The following is a 25,670-nucleotide window of genomic DNA, read 5'->3' on the forward strand; positions in this document are numbered from 1 at the left end:
GAATCCCAGGGACGGGGGAGCCTGGTGGGCTGCCGTCTATGGGGTTGCACAGAGTCGGACATGACTGACATGACTTAGCAGCAGCAGTGAGGATTGAAGGACTATGGGTCAGAAAATGGAATGGCCACATGTATTTGCAAATTAAAACTAAGGAAGCTTACTTGATACATGAGCTAATGTTACATAAATAGGGAATAATCGTTAGATTTATATCTATTGCAAAAGGCAGTCATTTATTATTTTAAATGTAAGTTCTGAATAGCATCAGAGAAGGCGATGGCACCCCACTCCGGTACTCTTGCCTGGAAAATCCCATGATGGAGGAGCCTGGTGGGCTGCAGTCCATGGGGTCGCGAAGAGTTGGACGTGACTGAGCGACTTCCCTTTCACTTTTCACTTTCATGCATTGGAGAAGGAAATGGCAACTCACTCCAGTGTTCTTGACTGGAGAATCCCAGGGACGGGGGAGCCTGGTGGGCTGCCATCTATGGAGTCACACAGAGTCGGACACAACTGAAGTGGCTTAGCAGTAGCTGGACAGCATTAGGGTTATTTTCCTGGAGAATCAACTAGAAATGTATAGTTCATACTTTTTGACATTCATGCATTTGAATTTTTTAAGGATTAACCAAAAAGATATCTCTTTAGATAAATGTTGATGGTTCAAAAAGACTATAAACATAAACCCAGTGAATGAATCTAATTCCTCTCACCTTGTTACAATGATTTAAACATAGCCCAATTAAAAATCTCTAAGACATAATAGAGAGTTTTTTAAATCTTAACTTTCACTGAAGTTATCAAATGGGAATTTGGTGAATACATTTGTACCATGCAGAGCACTGTTGTGGTTTCAAACCAAAAATGAAGCCTTTTTCTTTAACCTTTTTTTAGAGGAAATCACTTAACCCCAAAGGATAGCTGCATTTTTGAGATTTTTTTTTAAGTTCATGTTAAAATATTTCAAAGAAAATTTAAAATCCTTTTCTTTCAGTTCTTTAATTGCAACCTGTATGTTTGCCTGCTGATGTGTGGGTGTTTGGAGTGCTGAAAGAAGGGGGCTGGGTTGGATGCTGAGGAGGAAGTATGGGGTTGAAATCAGTGCCCAGGAGAATCCCACGTGGCAGCTCCCTGACTCTGGCTGAATTACCCAGCCTCTCTGATTGTTTTCTCAGCTATAAAATGTGCTTACCAACAGCAGCTGACTGGCCTTGTGCTTCTGAGACTGCCATCCAGCCGCTCCTCTCTCTCCCACTTTCCGCCTCCCGCACTGCCACGTCTCCATGACAGCTGTCCTCTTAAAGCTAGGTGTCTGTGTATAGAATCCTGGCAGGCATTTTTGTATGCATAAGTGACTATTTACACCCACACATAATCTTTAAGAAAAATGGAAAAAAATTTTGCGCTGCTTCAAGACTTACCTGTTCACTTAACAGTGTATCATGAATATCTTTTCATGTGAACAGGAATGGGCACGATGACAGCTAACTCATCTTTCTTGATGACTGAATAATATTCTCCTATTGGGAATTATTGTGGAGTAAACATCCTTGCAAATACCTCTTTGTATACTAGTGTGAGTATTTCTATAGGATAAATTCCCACAGATGGAACTCTGGTTCAGAGACATAGGTACTATTAATTTTATAGATACTGTCAGATTGTCCTTTAAAGAGGTTGTGCGAGTTTGCCATTTAAAACATACAGGGTTCCTTCCTTCCATACCATGGCCAGCTCTATAATAGTGGTATTCTGTCCTTTCTGCCCATCAGGCAAAAACGATGCTCTCTGATTGTATTACTTTATTGTATATTGTTGTATTATCTTATTGTGTTAGCCTTCCTTCCTCTCTCTCCTTGCTCCCTTTTCTTTCATTCTTTTTCCTTTCTTTTCTTTCTTTCAATGAGATTGAGTATCTTTTCTAGTTTTTTCTTTTGAATTTTTTCATATTTTTTATCCATTTTTCTTTTGTATTGTCTTATTGATATAATTTGTTTTAGATGTTCTCTCCCAGGTTGTCATTCACCCTTTGCATTTATTTACAGTGTTTGCTGAAGAGGATTTCAGTTTTAAATAGCTGGATCTGTGAATCTTTTCATTTCAGGCTTCTAGATTACCCATCATGCTGAGAAAGGCCTCCACATCCCAAGATCCTCTTCCGTTTTCTTCTAAAACATTTTTCTAGCTCTGTTTCTTTCTTCTTATACATGGTATAAAGTAGGGATCAAACTTATTCTTCCAAATGAATGGTCAGTTGTCTTGCTTTCACCTATTGAAGTGTATTCTCTCTCTCTCTCTCTCTCTAAAATGAAACTCAGCCTATCAGAATATCTTATAAAATATCTTGTAAATATCACCTTATAAATATCTCATTCTCTTTCTGAACTTTATTCATTTTTTAATCTGTTAGCACCTACTGTTTTATTTGCTGTACCTGCTTCCCTAGTGGCTCAGACGGTAAAGAATCCACCTGTAATGCGGGAGACCTGGCTTCGATCCCTGGGTTGGGAAGATTCCCCTGGAGAAGGGACTGGAAACCCACGCCAGTATTCTGGCCTAGAGAATTCCATGGAGTGTATAGTCCATGGGGTTGCAAAGAGTCGGACCCAACTGAGCGACTTTCATTTCACTTCAGAGTGTATTTTGGTGACAAAGAACAAATCCCCCTCATCCTAATTTCTCAAACTGTTTTCAGCTCTTCTGAAGTGTTATTCCGCCAGAGGCACCTAACTATCAAAGTTAAGTTACTCCCCCACATCATTGGATTGTCTTACATTTTTGTGTTAAATGCAGGAACGATAATTATCTTTATGATATGGCTTTTTCCCATCTTAGTCATAGTCTGTCTCACCATTTATTTAGTTTTTATTTTATATTCTTCAATAACAGTGCGTCATTTTTTTAATACAGATCTTGCTTTTTTCAATTCCTCGGTGTTTCACATTTTTTTGTTACTGTGTGAATGCTGTCCTTTTCCATTATGTTTTGTAGCTGACTTAGAAGCACTTGTGTGTTTGTTTTGTGCTTTATGTCTACTGTCACCCAAATTTTTATTATCTGAATAATATTTTGTTGTAATTAATTTCACATATTAAAACATAAAGCCAGTGTGTATAAGGCAGAAACCCTTAGAAGGACAAGGAGATTCTGGGGGAAGGAAAGCACAGACTCAATTATCTTTCAGTTTGACACAGTATAGAAGAATATAAGTAAGGATCTGTGTGAGGCGAACTAATTAATAAAGAACTTTACACTTAAAAGAGAGTACTCTTCTTATATCCTATGAAACAAAAGCCAGTAAAATGCATAGTCATAAAGGGTAGACATTCCACAGGTTGCATTCTCTGGCTGTGATGTAATAGCACTAGCAATTAAATAATCCAGCAATTAAAAGTTAACCATAAATATCTGATAATATGGAAATTTTAAAACTCTTTTCTAAATAATTCTTCATGCTAGTTTATTCTTAAAGAGAAAATTAAAGATAAATTATGTATTATTTAAAGCTGAACAAAAATGAGGAAGGTTTATTTAATAATATATAACTAAATGTTCTATCATTAATCAAAAGTGAAAATAAATTATCCAAGTTTCAACTCAGAAATAAATTTTAGGAAGCAATTAGGAGGGAGGATTTAAAAAGATAAAAATAGAAGTCAATAAATTAGAAAACAGTAAGGCCTCCCAAAATGAGAAGACATTTTGAAGTCAGTTTTTTAATAATGTAGCTAAACTGTCAATAACCCTGACTGATATAAAGAGGAAAAAAATTAGATTTCCTTTCTCAGAAAACCAAAAAAATAAATGAGATGAAAATAATTGCAAGAAATATTGTATAAATTTAAGCCAATATATTTTAAAATCTAGACTAAGGATTTTCATAGGGAAATTCCTTATCATTACCAAAATTGACTCAAAACAACATTGAGACCTGAACAGACTAATTACCAAGAAGAAAGTCATGAGACTGTTAAAAACATACTGCTTGGAAAGATCCAGATCCAGGTGGTTTTACAAGTGCGTCCTATCAAGCAACTGATTACTCGTATGCTGTTTATAATATTCCAGAATATAGAAAAGGATGGACAGTTTGCATATATCCCTAACAGCAAACATGAAAAATTACACACAAAACAGAAAACTGTAGATTAGTCTCATTCATCAGTGTAAGTTAGTGCCCTAAGTAAATAGTAGCAAATAGAATCCAAGTCAAATAAAAGAATAATAAACCATGACTAGGAATGATTTATTCCAAGAAGAGAAGGGTGGTACAATATTGGGAAATCTATTAACCTAGCGTTAATAGAATAAAAGAGAATGGCCAAATGGTTATTATTAATAGACTTTTTTTTTTTTTTGGCCTCCCAGCATGTGAGATCTTAGTTCTGTGACCAGGGTTTGAACCTGCACCCCCTACATTGGAAGTGTGGCATCTTAACCACTGTACCACCAGGGAAGTTAGACATTTTTTAAAGCTTTTGATAAAAATGCATTACCCATTTTGTGTGGTATCTAAATTTTAAAAGGAAACAAAAGGAACTTCTTAAATGTATCAATATTTTTCTTATTATTTTAGCTGTCTAAACATTTATTTGATGATCATAATAAGTATCACTGGTTAAAGTACCAGAAGTGAAGATAATTATACTAAAATGTTTTAGAATGGGTGATCAGTCAGAAATCACAGCCTCTTTAAACAGCATTAAATAATGCTGTATTCAGATTAAACTTTTCATCTCATGCGTTTGACTCTATTTCAAACTGAAGTGAGAAGATAAATCTGTAATCTCACAATATCTGTGTATATCTGTAAACCACTGGAGTTTAAGGTCCGTTTGCCCCTGCAACTTGGTTCACAGTGTGTTAGAGAAACAAGGAAGTGTTCCTCCAGCTAGAAATATTAGTAATACAGAAATAAATTACGTAACTAGACACTGGAGCCCAGAATCACTTTTCTTAACAAAAGTAGCGAGTACCTTCTCTTTGGGGATTGAATTTTTCCCACTTATCTTCTTATTATCACTTATCACTTATTATTAAGGAATGATTGCCTTAAAATCATCAATTTGGTATTTGTTGAAACACAGTTGCGACATGCTCAGTACTATGATGGGCAATTATAGACATAATGATCGGCGAAAGCAGATCCATGGCCCCAGTAATGACCCATATTATGAACTACATTATGTGCTAAGTCGCTTCAGTTGTGTCCCACTCTGCGAGAACTCCATTACAAGATATGATTTTTCGGTGGCAGTGGGTCCGGAAAGGTGATGATATCAAAGCTGAACTTTGTAGGAGAAGCAGAATTTCAACCGGTGGAGGAGAAAGTAGAGTTTGTCAGACTAGAACAGTGTCATCAAAAACCATGGAGGCAGGAGCTGGAAGATACGTTTGTATAATTGAGTGCTACTCAAACCTGGCCAAGGGTTAGGGTTACCTAATGAAGTTTAACCAAAAGAAAAAAAAAAAGGAGGAGGAAGAGAAAAAAAAAAAAGAAGAACTGCAGGGCCCCCACCCATGGATATCTAAGTAAGTTAGGGGCAGGATAAGGCCCAGACACATGTGTTTTTCTAGGCGCCCCAATCCTGGTGCACAGTCAGGGTTGAAAGCCAGTGATGTGGTCTCACGTGTGACTAGGCCATGTGTTTCATTATCAGTCAGAATCCTGTGAGTTGGTGGGACTCAAGTGGGCAGGTTTCTGCTCCATGTCATGCTGCCAGGAGCCACAGTCATCTGTTGGGGTGACTGGTCAGGCTGCAGTGTCCAAGATGGCTCACTCACATGGTCTTTCAGCCGAGAGCTCAGATGAGGCTGTCGGCTGGGACATTTCTGTGGGCTGCTCATTGCACAGCAGCTGGTTTCCAAAAGGAAGCATCTTCAGAGCAAACATTCAGAAAGGCTCAGGTAATCCTATAACCTAGCTTGCTGCTAAGTCACTTCAGTCGTGTCGGACTCTGTGCAGCCCCAGAGACGGCAGCCCACCAGGCTCCCCCGTCCCTGGGATTCTCCAGGCAAGAACACTGGAGTGGGTTGCCATTTCCTTCTCCAATGCGTGAAAGTGAAAAGTGAAAGTGAAGTCGCTCAGTCGTGTCTGACTCTTCGAGACCCCGTGGACTGCAGCCTACCAGGCCGCTCCATCCATGGGATTTTCCAGGCAAGAGTACTGGGAGTGGGGTGCCACTGCCTTCTCTGAGCTTAGGTAGTCTCAGATGTCACTTCCACCGTATTCTGTTGGTCAAGCAAGTCACTAAGGGCACCTCAGATAGAAGGGAAGGTGAATTAAACTCCAGTCTTTAATGAGAGGAGTGTGTATATAAGGAAAGAAGGCAATTGATGGCAACGATTTTTTTTTTCCCAAAAATTTCTACTGCAGTCCTGATGCATTAAGTTCTATAGCATCAACGCAGATAAACAGAACTTCAGGAAATCTAGATAGACATCAGTGAAAGTGCAATTAGGTAAAACAGAGTAATGATAGAAGGAATCTGAATAATGTGAAATGCTATGTAATAGATGCGGTATTGAATTCCTTACCTGACAAGAAAGAATGTATCTTCGATTCAGACATCCATAGAATTTCTGCTAAAAAGAAGCACTCAAACCCCCATTTGCTCTTATAAATCTAGAACCTGAGTGATATGATTTCCTCGCCTTTCAATGTTGCAGAAATAGTTGGTTGTGCTTGGTTTATCTGTTATCACACTGCTCGGTTTAAAGCAGGGCTCTTCCCACGCAGGAGTCCCTCCCTTTGGACGGCGTTCTCCACGCGGTATAAGCGTTTGGGTTGCACGTTCTCCCTCAGGTTCTTCATGTTTTGTTTTCTGACAAGAGTGGCATTGAAGGGGGCTTTGTTTTGATTCCCCACAGTCTCGTGATAAGAGTAGTTTTGACTTGTCCTGGGTGCTCTGCAGGCTTCAGGGTCACCATCCAACAGCCCCTGGAGTCATCTTCTAATTTCCCCAAATGGCTGAACTGGGAATTGAGCTGAACACATTGCCATCACCTGTTTTCCATGTATTTTTTTTTTTTTAAGCCCCTTAAGAAAGAAACCATAGTTTTAAGGTAAGGATTTGTTCATTTGCTTGTTTTTTAAAGTCCTTGCTTTTGCTTTCTGAAATTCAGTTATTTTGCCATCCTAGTAAGACACCCAGAGTCTGAGGTGGGAACCCAGGTTGTGGGGATGATGTAATTTCCTGACCTGTCAGCCATGAGCCCACGTTACTTACTGCTCCAATCTCAGTGTCCCCGTAAGATTTTAGGAGCTCTTTCCACACCGAGTCTCGGCATGAAACCGCTCAGAATGAGGCGTGAAGCAGACGGCCGTCGCCCGCAGTAACGCTCGGATCCGCTTGTCCTTGCAGGTCGTCACGCTGTGGTACCGAGCTCCAGAAGTCCTGCTTCAGTCCAGCTACGCCACCCCTGTGGATCTCTGGAGCGTTGGCTGCATCTTTGCAGAGATGTTTCGTAGAAAGTAAGAAATACTTTTTGTTTCTCTCTGTCTCCCTTGGAAAGAAATGTTTGGGGTCTTGGATAATTTAAGTAGCAGTCTAGTATCTCTCTTTCAAGTGGGATCATGGTATCCACATCCATATGCCTCCGGCTCTCACTTCCAAGTCTGTCCAGAAACTGCCTTCGCAGTCCTTGCAGGGTCACTGGGTGTCGTTGTCGCTTCTGGCTCTTGGAAGCTCTGTTTGGAAAAGAACACTCCACTGTTCTTAACAATTTATTGTTTCTCTTGGTGATACTAAGACATGGTAAATGTGAAGCATGTTATGGAATTTTTTTTTAGTGAGAAATATCCTCAAGGTGGCCTTTTCCACAGGAGGAAGACCAGGGATATTATGTATGTGGAAATTTTGATGATGGGTTGACAAAACAGAATACTTAGACAGAAAAGGAATAGACAGACATCTGAGCCATTTCAGAATACTTTAAATGCTGTCAATTGGAGGAGAGATTAGACAGACTCAGGCACTATAGAGGGTGGAACTAGAACCAGAGATATTAAAATTACAGAAATAAAGATTTTTGCTTAGAAGGTGAAAAAAATCTAATGATTAGCGTTATCTGAAGAGCAGATCAGGGCTTGTTCTCACTGGCTATCGAAGAAGAGAACAGGCCGCTGCACACTGAGATGTTTACAGCGGTATTCCTAGAGTGGGTGGGTGGGCTCGACGGCCTCCAGGGCACCTTTGACTCTGAAAGTCTGCGGTTCCTGTGTGTGATTTTCATATCACAAGAAATAGCCAAAACAATATAATAAAGATCTGCCAGGAAAAGAACCCACACCTTGGTACTAAACTCAGCCTGGTTAAAATTAAACAGAGAGGCTAATCAGAATCTAATCTCTCTTTGTCTTCTGTTTTTATTTCCATGGGAAAATGTGAGTTTGGAAGCTGAGTATTCTCCCAAGTTGGACATGTTATATTCAAAATGTAACTCCACAATAGCTCACAAGAAAGAAATGCAGTCAGCCCTTGTTTGCTTGCTCATTTGTTTGTTTTAACCAAAGGAAATTTTGTTCCTGTAACAAATCTGGGGACCTGCTTCTAGACCTCAGCAGATTCATGCATAGCTCACAGAGGGGTATCAAAGTACACAGGTGTTTAAGGCAGGCCTATTGTGTGCCAGTCACAGGACCAAACCTCTTTTCATGCGTACCTTCTTATTTCTCACAATAAGAGATAGCTGAGATGCAGTGGTAAATTTATTTGTCTGACATCAAACAAAAAGAACGAGGGCTATTACTCCAAAGGAAGTCTTGTGAGTCTGGTGGTGTTTTTCTACCAAGGAGGGAAGGGGAAAAAAAGACCGCATTCAGCTGCAATGTTTGCTAAATAGGCTAAATAAGTGGCTCTGAAAGTGTGGTTCTTGGACCAGCAGCACCAGCAGCACTTGGGGGACCTTTTGGAAATGCAAATTCTTGGGCCTCACCCCAGACCCACTGGATCAGAAGCTCTTGGGCTGGGGTTCAACAGTCTGTGTTTTCACAAGCCCTCCAAGTGATCCTAACTCACCATCCAGGTAGGAGCCACTGGAGTGGAGATTCATCAGTGGTGGTGTGGTTTAGTCACTAAGTCACATCTGACTCTTTTGCAACTCCATCGACTGTAGCCCACCATGATTCCTCTATCTATGGGATTCTACTACACCCAGGGATCAAACCCACATCTCCTGCTTTGGCAGGCGGATACTGAGCCACCAGGGAAGTTTCACCAGGGGATAGCAATCTTTAAATGTACGACTACCAGACCTCTCTCTTGAAATTCTGACTTCTTATTGGGCTAGGGCCTGGCATTCTTGTCTTTAATTAAAAGTGCCTCATGTAGTTCTTTTCTTCAAACAAATGTGGAAAATATTGGGTTAAACACTTATGGTCAGAATCAGGAATAATTTACTGACAATATTGCAGTGTGGGAGTCAAGACAGTCATTTCAGTTCATCCCATGAACCATTTGGTGCCGATGAGAGATGGTTAGAGTTTGGAATTACTTTGACATCTAGTGCTGTGCTCGGTCGCTCAGTTGCGTCCAGCTCCCTGGCAACCCTATGAACTGTAGCCCGCCAGGCTCCTCTGTCCTTGCAATTTTCCAGGCAAAAATACTGGAGCGGGTAGCTATTTCCTACTCCAGAGGACCTTTTTGACCCAGAGGTCAAATCCACGTCTCTTGTACTGTCAGGCAGATTTTTTACCACCAGCGCCAGCCACCTGGGAAGCCCTGATGTGTCTAGCTAGAATTATCCTCAAATGTTAAGATTGGGTCCTTCTTTTGTTATGAGAGGAGGGGGATCAGTTATTTTTCAATAGTATAAAACTTGAATACCAGCCATAATTGATGATAAAACCAGTCTTTTTCTGGAAGATGTTAAAAGAAAGATGAAATTTAAGATATGTAGTGTTACATGTTCTCTAGTAAGGAATGTGCTATATTTTTAAGTGTAGATAGCCACCACTTATGGGACAATTGCTACCCACATTTTCATTTTACAGCCACTTTTCATTTTTACAACCATATTTTCATTTTGCCACTGATGTGGTGGTATAGTTGGTAGTCTGGTTCCCAGACTAGCTTGCAGAGAATCCTGTAACAACCTGGAACATATACAAAATGTTATTTATGAAAATTTTCTGCTTAACAACAGTTTCTTCTATGGGAAAATCCATTCTGTGTTCAGTCCAGGAGACAGGAGTACCCATCTCTTCACCCAGCACTGGATCTGAGAAGGGACTCTGATGGAGGCATAAAGAGAGCCTCCTCTGACGTCAGCAGCAACAGTCTGCTTCACAGTTCTGGGAAAGCAAGCTGCTGGGTAGAGACCCCCTGGCTCTTCAGATGTGCACAGAAGAAAGTAGCCCCTCTCTAGGAGCCTTATACTGGGAGAGCAAACGGAGAAATAATTGCAGGCAGCAGGAAGCCATATCAGAATCCAGACCCATGTGCCTTTAAGGCTGAAGGACAATGAATCCATCTGGGCCTGCCATACACGCCCTTCCTGGGGCGGGTGCTCTGTCTCCTGGGTAGTTCCTGCCGGTTTGGATGCGACCTTGAAAACAGCCATGGCATCTGACCCCTCTTCCTGCTCGGTTCACGTTTTGGTATTTCCTGCGATAACACCCAGATATCTGAATATGCAGGCTTCTCAGTCATGCCAGCTGAATTCTGGGGTCCAGCCACCGGCTTGACCTGCTTCCACCTTGACTCCTGATTCAGTGCAGACCCACCTGTTTGTGGTGTCCAGCTGAGAGCACACAGGCCATGCCTTCTGGAAGCAGACTCTCATTGCCTTAGCTGACCCTACATCAGGGAATCCTGGCATGTGTCCCCTCCCTCTGGCTTCCTCCTTGTTGCTATGGCAGTAGTTCCCAAATTGTGTCATCTCTTTTAACACCTTCATCATTTTTGCCATACTCTTAAGATAACTATACTTAGTTTTTCTACTATCTTAAATTAATTAGTGTTATCTCGCTAAACCCACATTCTGAGGACTGTTAATTCAGTTTGTAGATGATGAACCACAGCCTTCTACAAGGAGTGTGAATAACTTGTCCATGGACATACAGCTCTTCTATAGGAGAACCAAATTTGAACCCTAGTCTGTCTGACTCTCTAATCTTTGATTTTTCCACTCTGCCATGTTTCTGCCTTGGCTGTGGTTTTACCTGTGAGGCCATATTTTTTTCTGCATTAATTTATGCATGATTACAGTGTAGCAGCAATAATATTTTAAGGAGGTGAAGAAGCAAACCATGCATCTAATAGCTTTGACTTCTAGTCTCTCCTATAGTGGAAAGGCTGACCAGTTTTCTGAGAGGTGCCTGCCTTTTATTCTAGAATGGGATACCTAAGAAATATGAACTCAGTAGAAAGAATCTTAGGGCAGATGGTTGACAAAGAGCGAGAGAGTTTGAATACCACCTGTCATTATTATACGAACTTAATAATTGCTACACTGACCTTCCGTGTGTGTGCATGCACTCAATCATGTCTGATTCTTTGGGACCTCATGGACTGTAACCTGCCAGGCTCCTCTGTCCATGGAATTCTCCAGGCAAGAATACTGGAGCTGGTTGCCATTTCCTTCTCCAGGGGATCTTCCCGACTCAGGGATTGAACTCGTGTCTCTTGCGTCTCCTGCAGTGGCAGGTGGGTTGTTTACCAGCTGAGCCATCAGGGAAGCCCCTGGATCTTTTTATCTTCCTCCTTTAACTCTTCATCAATGGGTGATCCGTCTTTACCCCACACTGAGTCATATTTTAAGACTAAAAAACATTGCTGCAAATTGGGTGAGTAGACAACTATTCAGCTTGAAGATTGGGATGAGATGGATAGAGGGATGGACCGAGGAGTGATAGAGATTAATTTTTAACTTCATAGAAAGATAGATTGACAACTGTTAACTCTCCAGGTATCTGTCTGCTGCCCTGTGATCACAGTCTGAACTGTTTTCTGTGGTTTGAAAGTTATGGGGTTTTCCAAGTGATGGCAAAGTCATAAAAAGAAAACGCACATTAAAAAAAATAAAACGTGCTACTAATTCTTTGAATATGGAGATTGTGGTAAACAGATAGTAGTTCTTAGAAGTCCCAAGTTGCCAGCTAAAGTTGCCAGCTCTATTGATCCCTAGCTAAAAAATGCCAGATGCCACCAAGAAGAACATAACAAATACAGTCCCTGTTAGAAAGAAACAAACAAGGCTTCATGATTTTACCCCGCCTCAGATGGTGGCCTCTCTCAGCTTGCCATAATTGATTTCTATGAATTGAACACCCAGTAGCTGAGAAACTAACAGTGAAACCGTCCTTTGTGGCTGAGTGGTCTGGGAGCAAACATCTTTAAAATGTCACTGAGTGCCCTGCCAACTGTCCTACTGGGTACTGTGTTGGCGTTCCCCATACTTGAGCACTTTACTCAGTGACGTCAGGGAAATGAGGTCCTTGACCAGAGGCTCTGAACACCAAGGTACCCAGGCAGGCCCCAGCCACTGAGAGGAGACCCATCACCCCAGCTTAGGTCAGAACATTTAAGTGGAAACCAGGGCACTCCCTGGACCCTGAGGTTTCTTGTCTCTTCTTGGATGTTTTCTTGGATCTCTTTTTTTCCTTCTTCAGAGAAGCCACCAGATGGGAAAAACTCCAAAGAAGCATTTACTTGAGTGAGGAAATACCCAAGGTGGTGGTACCCAGGAAAAGAACTGATCTTGTTAAACAGTGTACACAGGGGAGTTCTAAGTAAGAACAAGGAGTACTACTTTTCGATCGTAATCAGTGGTTTTTTTCTTACTCTTGATGTCCCTGATGTGGGGAAGGATTGAGGGCAGGAGGAGAAGGGGGTGACAGAGGATGAGATGGTTGGATGGCATCACCGACTCGATGCACATGAGTTTGAGCAAGCTCCGGGAAACGCTGAAGGGCAAGGAAGCCTGGAGTGCTGCAGTCCATGGGATCGCGAAGAGTCGGACGTGGCTTATCGACTGAGCAACCACAAAATTACTTTAACAGGAATGTGTTTGTTTTCACGGTGTGTGCTGAGATGCCCCCATCAGGCCAGCCTTTCCCTGTCAGGGCACCCCAACAGCTGCCCAGCTTCCCACCCCTTGGGTCTGACTCCCTGGGTCTGCCTGCCAGCCTGTTTTCCTGTTTCTTGCCTATTTCCTGCCTCCTTCCAATAAATTAATCTTTCCATTGTCGCCCTTTTTCCAAAACTTGTTAAAACTGGTGTAGGATCCTTGACCCTCGAGACCTTCTGAAGAAGAAGCCCCAACTGCATTCTGCCCATGTCACATCTTATTCTCCAAGATGTAAATGTATGTTCGTGAAGGGGGCCTACCTTGTGGCCCCAAAACGTGTCTTGAGATTTTCCTCCTTAGAATCCTTTCAGTTCTTTTATCCTAGGTGGCCCCTTGCCCTCTCTAAATCTTCCAGAGCTAAACCTGGAAGATGTCTCTTCAGGGAGGAGAACCGCCCCCTCCCCAGAGATGCCCCCCCACCTCCCACCCCCACATTCTGAGTGTATGGTGCTTAAAAAAAAAAAACCCTCAATAATGAGACAAACACCCCAGTTCAAAATGGGCGAAAGATTTAAACATTCACATCACCAAAGAAGATACAGGGATATCAAATAGGCATACAAAAAGATGTCCTGTATCAGTGCGTGCATGCTCACTCAGTCGGCTCTGTGTGACCCCCATGGACCGTAGCCCACCATGGAGCTGAGTGTCTTTATCTGTAAAATGGAGAGGCTGGGGTAAGCTACTACATCCATGGCATTCTGACCTTCACAGAGGTATTCGTATCCTTCTACAGTCTAAGAGTGCCCAGCCCTTTTCGTTCCCCTACTCAGCTTTGTTCAGAGCAGTTTGATTTCATCTTTTTTATTTACTGGGTTCTGGAATCTAAAAGGGTTTTACAACACGGGAGTAGATGTCGTCCAAGATTCACTCTAACTCTGATATTCTTTGCTTCGGGGCGAAATTGTGGCTTGGTCGTTTCTAGAATTCTTAACACGTCATGCAGAGCTCACCCTTGCTGACAGGGGTTCTTATGACACATGCTTGTCGTGGTTCTGAGAACTCGACATACATTATACAATTTAATCCTCCCAGGCAGCTTGCCCCAGGATCCCACATCTGGTTGTTGCAGAGCTTGAACTCAGAGCTGTATGACCTGTGACAGGTACACTGAAGTGCAATGAGCTACACTGGGAAGCCGGGTGGGCATATAAATATATAGGGCAGCAGTTACAGATGTGCACAGCGGCGGGGGCAGGGGGTAGTGGTGTGTGCGTGTGTGTACATGCCTCCCTCTCTACGGTTCCTTTTTTCACACATTTAAATATATAGATAATTCACATGGAATGTCTATGAAAGTCTAAACCAGTTCTGTCCAATAGAAAAGAGAATGTGAACCATGTCATTTTAAGTTCTCTAGAAGTCACATTAAAAGTAAAAAGAAACAAGTAAAATTGATTTTTTAACACAATATATACAAAATGTAAACATGGAATAGGGCTTCCCTGGCTTAGATGTAAAGACTCTGCTTGCACTGCAGGAGACCCGGGTTCAGTCCCTGGGTTGGGAAGATCCCCTGAAGAAGGGCGTGGCGACCCACTCCAGTATTCTTGCCTAGAGAATTCCATGGACAGAGGAGCTTGGTGGGATCCTGTCCATGGGGTTACAAAGAGTCGGACATGACTGAGCAACTAACATACACACACATCCAAAATGTTATTATTTAAATGTGGAATAACTATAAGAATATGGATCATACTCTATTTCAACACTAAATTGTTAAACTGCAGTATATGTTTTATGCTGACAGCACATCTCAGTTCAGACTAGCCACATTTCAAGGGCTCATAGACATACGTACTGTGTTTTACATTGGTGTTCAGTTACTGGAGTGGGTAGCCGTTTCCTCCGCTAGGGGATCTTTCTGACCCAGACGTGAAACCCACGTCTGCTGCACTGGCAGATGGATTCTTTACCTGAGCCACAGGTTTAAACCATCAAATGAAAAGATAAAGAAGAAACAGACAGCTCACTGTTTGTTGGGAAGGGGTGAGAGAATGAGTTCGTGCCCTTCTGCTGCTGCTGCTAAGTCACTTCAGTCGTGTCCGACTCTGTGTGACCCCATAGACGGCAGCCCACCAGGCTCCCTCATCCCTGAGATTCTCCAGGCAAGAACGCTGGAGTGGGTTGCCATTTCCTCCTCCAGTGCAGGAAAGTGAAAAGTGAAAGGGAAGTCGCTCAGTCGTGTCCGACTCTTAGCGACCTCATGGACTACAGCCTTACCAGGCTTCTCTGTCCATGGGGTTTTCCAGGCAAGAGTACTGGAGTGGGGTGCCATGGCCTTCTCCGCCATGCCCTTCTACCCTAGGCTTATTGATTTCTCAGTCTTTTGTCTCCTACATTGCCATCTTCTCTAGTTTGGGTGGAGGCCGGAGAAGTTGGGGTCCTTGTAAAACCAGCTGATGTTGATGCAGCGCCTGGCCTTTGTCCCTGAATCAGTGACACTTAAGGGGCAGCCTGTAAATACAGTGTTATCAGCCCTGGCTGATCAGTCTTCCCCACTGTGTCCTCTTCAAAAGCACGTGCACCTGGAGCCTCCGTCTCCACAGTCTCTGACTCTGCAGGCCATTTTCAGAAACAGGAATTGTGTGGGAAGGAACGACTCAGGGGGTGCAGATGCCGGTTAGCTTTATTTAAAAAAAAAAGTTTGAGAAATGAAAATGTCTTTCCTATTCTCCTATCCAAAATCCATTCCCAAAGACAATCCCTGGATATATTTCCAGATCTTTATTGCACATTCGAAAGTGTGTGTTTGCAAACATCTACATATGTATATGTATAGATAAATAGATAAACACATGCACACCTCTGTCAGTTTATCTCACAGAAATGGGCTTATGCTGTACATATGTTGCCTTATTCATTTTATTTTATCACAATATATTAGGTCAGTTCATAGAAATCAAACTCATTTTTAAAGTGCTGAATCATTGTCAGCTCATTTATTTCATGATTTAATTTCCCATTGATGAGCATTTATGGATTGGTTGGCTGGTTGCATTTGGTCTTATTACAGACAGTATTGCAGTTAAATCCTGTGCTTATTTTGTGGAACATTTGCCCAAGTATTTCTGTATGGGTAAATTCCAGAAGCAAAATTATAGGGTCAAATAACATGCCTATTTAAAATTCTGCTAGCTAAACCAAATTGCTCTCCAGCAAGTAAACTCTGTTTTTACCTTAAGGTGGGAAATAGGATTGAGAGTCTCAAAAATGAAGAAAGATTGTCAAAAATAAAACAAGACAAGGACTCTTACGTAAGCCCTGGCTTCCTCCTGCTGCTTCTACGCCTTTTTAAAAATAATGTCAAGAGGAAAACCTGAGTGAATATGGTAATTATAAAAACTGCTGTTAAGTTGGTTTGAAGCCTGAGGGACCTCTTTCAACTGTAAAGTTGACTGCGGGTTTCCTTTTTATCAGTTGTGTAGTGATAGGGAAGAAATCAACCTCATTTTGTCAGTTAAAAAAAATTATCGTAAGATAAAGACCCAAGCAGCTTTTCAGACTAGTTTTTTCCAGTGCGCAGACAGCATATGAAGATCATTCTATAGAGTTCCGTAGTGTGGAAGCTTGGAGAGTAATGTATACCGAGTTTTGATCTTCCTTCCAGCCTGGATATAGACATGGGTACTCTTCTTCCTTAGTCGCCAGACCTCATGCATCTTTCCTTCAGATTTTGCCTTCTAGGGGACTTCCCTGGTAGCTCAGTTAGTAAAGAATCCACCTGCAATGCAGGAGACCCTGGTTCAATTTCTGGGTCAAGCAGATCCACTGGAGAAGGGATAGGCTACCCACTCCAGTATTCTTGGGCTTCCCTCATGGCTCAGCTCCTCCTGTAATGCAGGAGACCTGGGCTCGATCCCTGGGTTGGAAGATCCCCTAGTGAAGGGAACAGCTACCCGCTCCAGTATTCTGGCCTGGAGAATTCCATGGACTGTATAGTCCACAAGGTCGCAAAGAGTCATACATGACCGAGCAACTTTCACTTTCTTTTCACTTTATTTGCCTTCTGAGTCTATTCGTGGAAATAACTCTGGAAGCCCCTGCATCAGCCCTGACCTTGAAAGAGAAAATGAATCTAATGGTCTCAGTTCTACATCAGTCAAAGTCTTAGGTCTTGCTGGTTGCATCTCTCAACCCTTGATTTGGATAAAAAAAAAATTTGATTTGAGGCAAGAAGCGGCCCATTATTAAAATATAAAACACTGGCAGAGAAAGTAGCTGTATTGTACATTGATAGCCAGCTGTTACTAGTCTGATCTTTCCTCCGTCAAAGGCAGACTTCTCATTGCTGTTTCTGGCTCTTACGAACATGAGTCGCTTCCCAGCAGTACAAAATAAAAAGTACCAGGCCTACACAAAGTGATTTCAGCCGGAGCATGGGCCTCTGATCTGAGCTGAGCCCGGCCCTGGTAGAGCCTGTAAAGCGCGATGTTACGTTCCATCTGTTGCTTTACAGCAACCACGCAGCTGTATTGGCAAGACAGTAAATACAGTGACTAGCACGGTAAGTCCCCGGATGGGAACCTTCAGGTTGCACACGAGCAGAGCTGCACACACGCTTTCACATGTCCCTTCACGTGAGTGAGTTCACCTGTCTGGCATGCGTTGTTGTGTGCGTGTGCCCTCCACACGTGCCTGTGTTTTTGTGTACCTTACAGTACTGCAGAGTACAGTAGTACCGTGCTAGTGCAAAATACAAGTGTTCCTTTATTTGGTACTAGTTCAAGAACTTCTTAGAATATGCAACCTTAGATTCAAATACTTCTTTAAACATTATATCTCAAGTCTATAAAATAACTTCACTCTGGAGAATTTTGAATGGGAATGTGCATTAGCTATTACAGATACTGGATTTTAGATTAAAAATCAGATATCCAGTGACTTCACTGTGACCACATTTGTTAAAACTGAGTTCAATTTTGTGTGTGGTCTTTAAGATTTCATTGGATCCTTAGTACATATATTTATTTCAGCAGATATGACATTCTTGTGGGAAAAGTATTATAAACTTATCACAGTAGAGTACTATATAGCCAATGTGTTAGTTGGGTACCTAGGCTAACTTTGTTGGACTTAGGAACAAATTGGACCTACAAACAGATTCTCAGGACAGAACTCGTTTGTGTACAGGAAACTTACTGTACAGGGTATTTCAGGTAAATGTAAATTTGATGGGATTTCATTGTATGCCTAGGTAATTTCCCACAGAATGGTGCTGAATAGCTAAATTACAACAAATGGTAAGGTGTGACAAAAAATTCTACTTGGTCTTGTCCTGGAGCGATAGGTTACAATGACAGTCTGTTGTAGCTCCATGTGGCCGCTGCTGTGGGATCTGGGTCTGTCTGATACCCATGCTCCACTGTTGAATACTGCATTCCTGCCTCCCATCTGGCCTTCCCGTAGTGGCTGGAGGAGCTGATGTCTGATATACTCAGTGCTTGGCTTAGCTGAGAAGCACTGGGAATGTTCTCGTAAAAATACAAGATATTACCTGGTTCTTTCTTTTCCTCCTTTCATCTCCTCTTCTCAACCCTTGCTGCAGACTTTCTCTCCCTCTTCTGTCCCTCCTCCCTGTCTCTCGTCCACTCCCACTCTGTTCTTCTTTCCCTTCCTCCTCCCAATTTAACTGGGAAGTACAGAGCACTCAACATGGCCTCCTGTATATTCCTTCCCTAATAATACATGGTAGTATTGAGTTTCTGATTTACTGCTTCAATTTTGCTGGATAAATTAAATTTGCAGGGATCCGAATTTACTCAGTGATAGGCTTAAGAGCTGTCGGCTGCTTGGGGGGTGTGTGTGCATGCGTGCGTGCACATCTATAAAACCAATAATCTGGCCAAATGTATTTCTAAATCTTCTAGTTTTCTTATAAACATTTTAGAGTTTTAATATGAGGGGAAAAAAAAAGTGTGGCAGAGACAGCTACAGACATGTGGGCTGTGTTTACTCACAAATTGAAATATTGCAAAGGACAATTCAGAATGGCAGGTTTCCGGTGGAAATTAGATTTTACTACGAGCTAAACTGGATATTACTAGCTCTTGTTCTTATCACTGGCACAATTAGAGTTTGCTGGACACTCTCAGTCCAGATCTGGGAGAAGATCCAAAACTTCGGAAATTAGGGGTCAGGAGCCTGCCAAATGTGTTTGTGCTATGTTGTCCAACTGTTTAACTGGTAAAACTTTACATACTAATATTTCAATATAAGAAGGAGTTTGGAAGCCAAATGCTGTGTCCATTTTGCTGGTCAGAGTCTTACTGAATTCTCCGGATATCAGCATAAAATAAAGTTAATTTTAGAGGCACTCAGGTGAATGGGGTACAGCCCCAATTAGAAGTGGCACTGAACTGAAATACACAGACATTTCTCATTTTTATCTAAACTGATACTTTTTTTATATATTGAGTAAAAACAGTTTCTTGTTGTATTACATATGTGAGCCCTCAGTCAGAACGCAGTAAAAATATTAGAAGCTTTTAGTTTAAAATGATACCTACTGCCCTTCTCTGTTTCTTACTAAAAAGGTGAAACCCCCAGCACTTATAACTGGCAATGAAATAATTATCTGAATTATGTGAAAGGACCCCATTTAGCCAGAACCAGATTTAAAACCCCGTTTGGTGATTCAGCTCTCGTGTGCACCTGGAAATAAACAGACCTTGCTGCCCCTCCCTCAGTGCCTTGTTTAGAAACACCGAGCTGATCGTAGTTCAAAAAATAGTCAGCTGTTTCCACCACAGATCCTAGTGAGATCTCCACAGTGGACTGACTCCCCTCTGCCATCAGTGTTACAGCTCTTTCTCTCCTGGGTATGGGTACAAATACCAGGACAACATATGTACCAAAAGAGATCAGGGGAGGTGAGGAGAAAGGGTATTTAGTAGGTGGAGACAGAGACATGAGAGCAGTGTGCGGGGAAACATGCGGGACACTAAGATTGATCTAAGAGCTACTCAGAGGCTGTTAAACGCTTACAGAATGGGCCAAAGTAACGTCTGCATTTTGTTAACTACACATTGTCTGTCTGGGGAGACTGTCCTTCTTAGAAGAATGAGATAAACTAAAGGAATAAAATTCTTGTTACTTTTGAAAAAAATACTACCAAACAAGCAACAGTCTCTAGAAGCCTAAAAAATGATATAAAACTTTGAAAATGATTAACTAGCAAAACCAGAAGAAATTTCTAAAAATCAGTAGACTAACTCAAGACAGTGCTAGAAGACATACTCTCTAAAAGAGAAACAGTGGAATCAACACAAGTGTCCATCGACAGATGAATGGTTAAAGAGGAGTGTGTGTGTGTGTGTGTGTGTGTGTGTGTGTGAGATACGCACAACGGAATATTCCTCAGCCATAAAAAAGAATGAAATAATACCATTTGCAGCAACATGGATGGGTCTAGAGATTATCATACTAAGTGAAGTTAATCAGACAGAGAAATACAAGTATCATATGATATCATTTATTTGTGGAACCTAAAAAAAATCATGCAAAAGAACTTATTTACAAAACAGAAATAGACTCACAGACATAGAAAACAAACTTATGGTTACCATAGGGGAAAGGGAGGGAGGGATAAACTAGATCTTGGGATTAACAGATATACTCTACTATATATAAAATAGATTTTTATAAAAAGGAAAGCAATGACCTACTGTATAGCACAGGGAGCTATATTCAATACCTTATAATAACCTGTAATAGAAAAGGATATGGAAAAGAATATATATATATATATATATTACTGAATCACTTTGCTGTACACCTAAAAATAGGACAACATTGTAAATCAACTATACTTAATTTACATAAGAGAAAAATAAGAGAGAAACAAAATAAGAGAGAAAATAAGAAATAAGAAAAGAGAAATAAAAATAAGAGAGAAACAAGAGGCAACAAGAACTGAACATCCTGAAATGTAGAAACAGTAACTGAAATGGAAAGGGAGATACATAAAATGTGAAATTATAAAGAAATCAAGTACAGTAGCACAATTGAAATCTGAGAATAGGCAGTAAAAAGAATTAATATAGGAAATGGAATCTTTGATGTGAAGGACAGTATTGAGAAGTTCTCACAGAACACTGATGAACAAAATTGTCCGTGGTTTAAACGGTAAGAAAAGGACAAATATGAAGACTAGAGAATGGGAATCTGGCATAAGAAATCAATGGTCTTGACATGCGATAATCAAAAACATAGACTAAGACATGACTTGAGTATATGGATTGAAAGATCTCACAATATTTTGACGAAAATCATTACAGAAGAGAAAAACCAGTAGTTTGGGATGCTCAGGGCTATGGGTACAGAACTCAAATCAACTTAGATAAGCTAAAGACTAAGGAATTTGTTAGCTCACATAAATGGTGATTCCAGAGATAGATGAGCTTCAGAGTTGGCTTGATGTATAAGCTGCAGCTCCATTTTGCTGAGACTCTCTTCATTGTGGTGGCATCTTTGAAGACTGTCTTCCCTCATGGCCAAGTGGTTCTGGTAGTTCCAGGTTTTGGACAAAGAACACATTCTTTTGTCCCAGAGTTCCAAATAGGTGTACTGAGATTCATCCTCAGAACTGTTATGACACATGCCTACATTTAAACCAAGGAATGAGACCAGAGAAGATTTGCTGATCAGATGGTGGTCTGAAGAACATCAGACTGACATAAAGCTCACCCTGGGACGTGTTAGAATTGCATAGAGAAAGAAAAAAGCCTGTGAAGACCAATAAACTTATTTGAAAGCCATAGGAAAATCAGGCTGACCTCAGACTTCTCTTTTATTCTAAAAGTCAGAAGAGAATAGAGAAACGGCTAGATTTGCGAGGGAAAGTCTGTGACCCCAGAACATAGAGGTTCCAATATGTAAGGATTCCGTTACTGTCTTGTTTGTTTGTTAAATACCAATTGGGCATGCTTGATTTGACTGAGAGGGATATCAAAATTAGCACATCAAGAATAGGTGACCACAGATTGTAAATTGGTGCAGCCACTATGGAATACAGTGTGGAGGTTCCTCAAAAAACTAAAAATAAAGTTCCCATGTGATCCGCCAGTTGCACACCTGGGATATACCCAGACAGAACTATAGTTCAAAGAGGTACACACACCCCTGTGTTCATAGGATGACTATTTACAATAGCCAAGACATCGAAACAACCTCAGTGTCCACTGACAGATGAATGGATAAAGAAGATATATGTGGTGTATACACTGGGATAGTAGCCGTTGAAAAGAATAATGCCATTTGCAGCAACAAATGGATGGAGCTGAAGAAAATCATACCAAGCCAATTAAGTCATAAAGAGAAGGACAAATACCATACGATAGCCCTTCTACAGAATCTAAAATACAACACAAATGAACATACACACAAAACAGAAAGAGACTCAGAGACGTAGAGGACCCACTTGTTGCCAAAGGTGGGGGTGGGGAGGAAAGTACTGGGAGTTTGGGATTAGCAGATGCAAACTGTTATATATCGGATGGGTCAACAGCAAGGTCCTGCTGGATAGCACGGGGAGCTATATTCAGTATCGTGATAAACCAGGAATGGAAAAGAATAGGAAAACGAGTGTATTTGTATCAACTGAGGCAGTTTGCTGTACAGCAGAAATGAACACAGCATTGTAACTCAACTATACTTCAATAAAATTTTTTTTTTAAAAGAAAAGAATGGGTGACCACAGCACGAAAGGACTAATGAGATTCCCTGTGGGACACAATATCTACAGACACCCAGCTCTTCACAGAGGTTCTGAGAACCGTGGCTTCAGCAGCCCTCACCTGTTGGTACTGGCCATCTAATGACCCGGTAGGAATGTGGTCGAACTAGTATATTTTTCACAACAGCATCTGGATGAAGCTTAAAAGCAAATAATTCCATTATAAATTAATGGTCCTTATTATGAGAATAGCCCTATAATTGGACTTCAGAAATTCTCCTGAAGAAGCTTCAGGCAGAGTGTACCATCAGATTTAAAAGTCTAATTAAATGGGTCTAAAATTATGTTTCATTTTAGGCCACCTATGACTAGAAAGAAATGGTTTCCAAAGGCCTTTAAATAAAGAAGAGGAGTCAGTCAAAGGAAAGATGAAATAGAAAGGGAGATGAATGGGATAAGGAACAATTATAAAGATGTAAAATGGAGTAGCCAAATTACAGCCCCCTTCGGAGGCACAAAGGGAGAACTGACACTTCGGAGGACTGAGGAAATGATACAAAAGGCAAATTTGGGTAAACTTTCAAGTGGGATACATACCTTTCTATGTAATTCCTGACATTTTCCCATTTTTCTTTTAATCCTGAAATGTTCTATTTAAAGATTATCTATATTAATAAAAAAAAAAAAAAAACTGGAGTCAATCAACATGTTCCACATGAGTGGAATTGCTTTGTAAATAACTGCTATCAGTACGATTTATGAGGAGGGTGGAAATAGGAAAGTGCGTGCTGTGCAGCTCTTAGAAGTGAGAGTGCCCACCGGCATGTTACTCGTGTTGCTGGATGTCACTGTGTTGTTAATATCACTGCCTCTGCTACTCATTGTTAAGATATTGACACACTTCCAGTTTTCCCGGTGCTAAAAGACCCACTGCCTCGAGAAGCCCAGTTTCCTACGGCAGTTTCCTGCCTCTCTCTCCGCAGATCACCAGGGCTTCCCTAGGATCCAGCTGAAGGGTTGTTGTCACTCAGTCATGTCCAACTCTTTGCGACCACGTGGACTGCAGCACGCCAGGCTTCCCTGTCCATCACCAGCTCCCAGAGTTTACTCAAACCCATGTCCATTGAGTCGGTGATGCCATCCAACCATCTCATCCTCTGTGGTCCCCTTCTCCTCCTGGCTTCAATCTTTCCCGGTCTAATGAGTTGGCTCTTTGCCTCAGGTGGCCTAAGTATTGGAGCTTCAGCATCAGCCCTTCCAGTGAATATTCAGGGTTGATTTCCTTTAGGACTGATTGCTTCGATCTCATTGCTGTCCAAGGGACTCTCAAGAGTCTTCTCCCACACCGCAGGTACTGAAGGGTTACTGGCTAGCATATCAGGGTTATCCAGAATCATGCTCCAGCCCTTTCATGTTTAAAACAAAAAAATTTCTAAATACTATCGCAGGCTATGGAGATGCTTTCCTAACAATATCCGTTTGTATCAACTCCTATACTCTCTTCAGTCCCCGGAAGTCATCCTCTGCTCTGGCAGTGGACCCTTCCAGCTACCCTTTGCCAATGTCAGGAAGATCATTTTTCTCTTTATACCAGAGGCCTTCTACCAGTTCCCAACTGGCCGCTGATTTTTATCCTATTTCCCAGGCCTTGCAGGCTCCCGGAAATGAGTTAAAACTAGGAATTGAACATCTTTGCTGTGAAACTCTTCCTTTGCTTTGGTTTTGTTTTTTCAGGCAAGTGGTTAGCATATCATTCACCTGTTAGCCATCTTGGCACAGAAATGTCCACCAAGCGTGGTACCCAGAATGGCCCCTAAACATGTTTAAATATACACCTAATTTGTTTTGTTATAATGGGTCACGGGATTTTGCACTGTAATTAAGATAATGAACCTTAAACTTACGGAGGTACAGTGGATAAGAGTCCACCTGCCAATGCAGGGGACACGGGTTCTATCCTTGTTCTGGGAAGATCCCACATGCCCCAGAGCAGCTAAGCCCATGTGCCACAACTGTTGAGCCCGTGCTCCACGGTAAGAAAAGCCACCGCATGAGAAGCCTGTACACGGCAGCTAGAACGTAGCCCCCGCTCACCACAACTAGAGAAGCCAGCACACGGTGGTGAAGACCCAGCAGAACCAAAAATAAATTAAAAAACTGCTTATAAAATAAAGTGAACCTTACAATAAGTTATTCTGGATTATCTGGATAGGCCCCATCTAGTGATATGAAAATTTTTTTCTTAATTTTTTAAAAATTTTATTTTAGTTTGGAGAATAGTTGATTTACAATGTTGTGTTAATTAAAGTTCAGTTCAGTTCAGTCGCTCAGTCATGTCCAACTCTTTGCGACCCTATGAACCGCAGCATGCCAGGCCTCCCTGTCCATCACCAACTCCTGGAGTCCACCCAAACCCATGTCCATTGAGTCGGTGATGCCATCCACCCATCTCATCCTCTGTCATCCCCTTCTCTTCCTGCCCTCAATCTTTCCCAGTATCAGGGTCTTTTCAAATGAGTGAGCTCTTCACATCAGGTGGCCAAAGTACTGGAGTTTCAGCTTCAGCATCAATCCTTCAATGAACACCCAGGACTGATCTCCTTTAGAATGGACTGGTTGGATCTCCTTGCAGTCCAAGGGATTCTCAAGAGTCTTCTCCAACACCACAGTTCAAAAGCATCAATTCTTCGGCACTCAGCTTTTTTCACAGTCCAGCTCTCACATCCATACATGACTACTGGAAAAACCATAACCTTGACTAGACGGACCTTTGTTGGCAAAGTCTCTGCTTTTGAATATGTTGTCTAGGTTGGTCGTAACTTTCCTTCCAAGGAGTAAGCGTCTTTTAATTTCATGGCTGCAATCACCATCTGCAGTAATTTTGGAGCCCAGAAAAATAAAGTCAGCCAATGTTTCCACTGTT

At 41.6% G+C, this 25,670-nt stretch overlaps 1 protein-coding gene across 3 annotated transcripts in view; it reads left to right on the plus strand.

Annotated features, from left to right (window-relative positions):
• CDK6 (cyclin-dependent kinase 6) overlaps nt 1-25,670 on the plus strand; it is a 261,972-nt gene that overhangs the window by 174,123 nt on the left and 62,179 nt on the right. For all 3 annotated transcript variants that reach the window (XM_010839786.1, XM_010839784.1, XM_010839785.1), the window contains exon 5: nt 7,365-7,474. In XM_010839786.1, coding sequence (XP_010838088.1) covers nt 7,365-7,474 — 110 coding nt within the window. The remainder of the gene's footprint in view (nt 1-7,364; nt 7,475-25,670) is intronic.

Source organism: Bison bison, unplaced genomic scaffold (genome assembly GCF_000754665.1).
Source record: "Bison bison bison isolate TAMUID 2011002044 unplaced genomic scaffold, Bison_UMD1.0 scf7180017864134, whole genome shotgun sequence".
NCBI classification, from domain to species: Eukaryota; Metazoa; Chordata; class Mammalia; order Artiodactyla; family Bovidae; genus Bison; species Bison bison.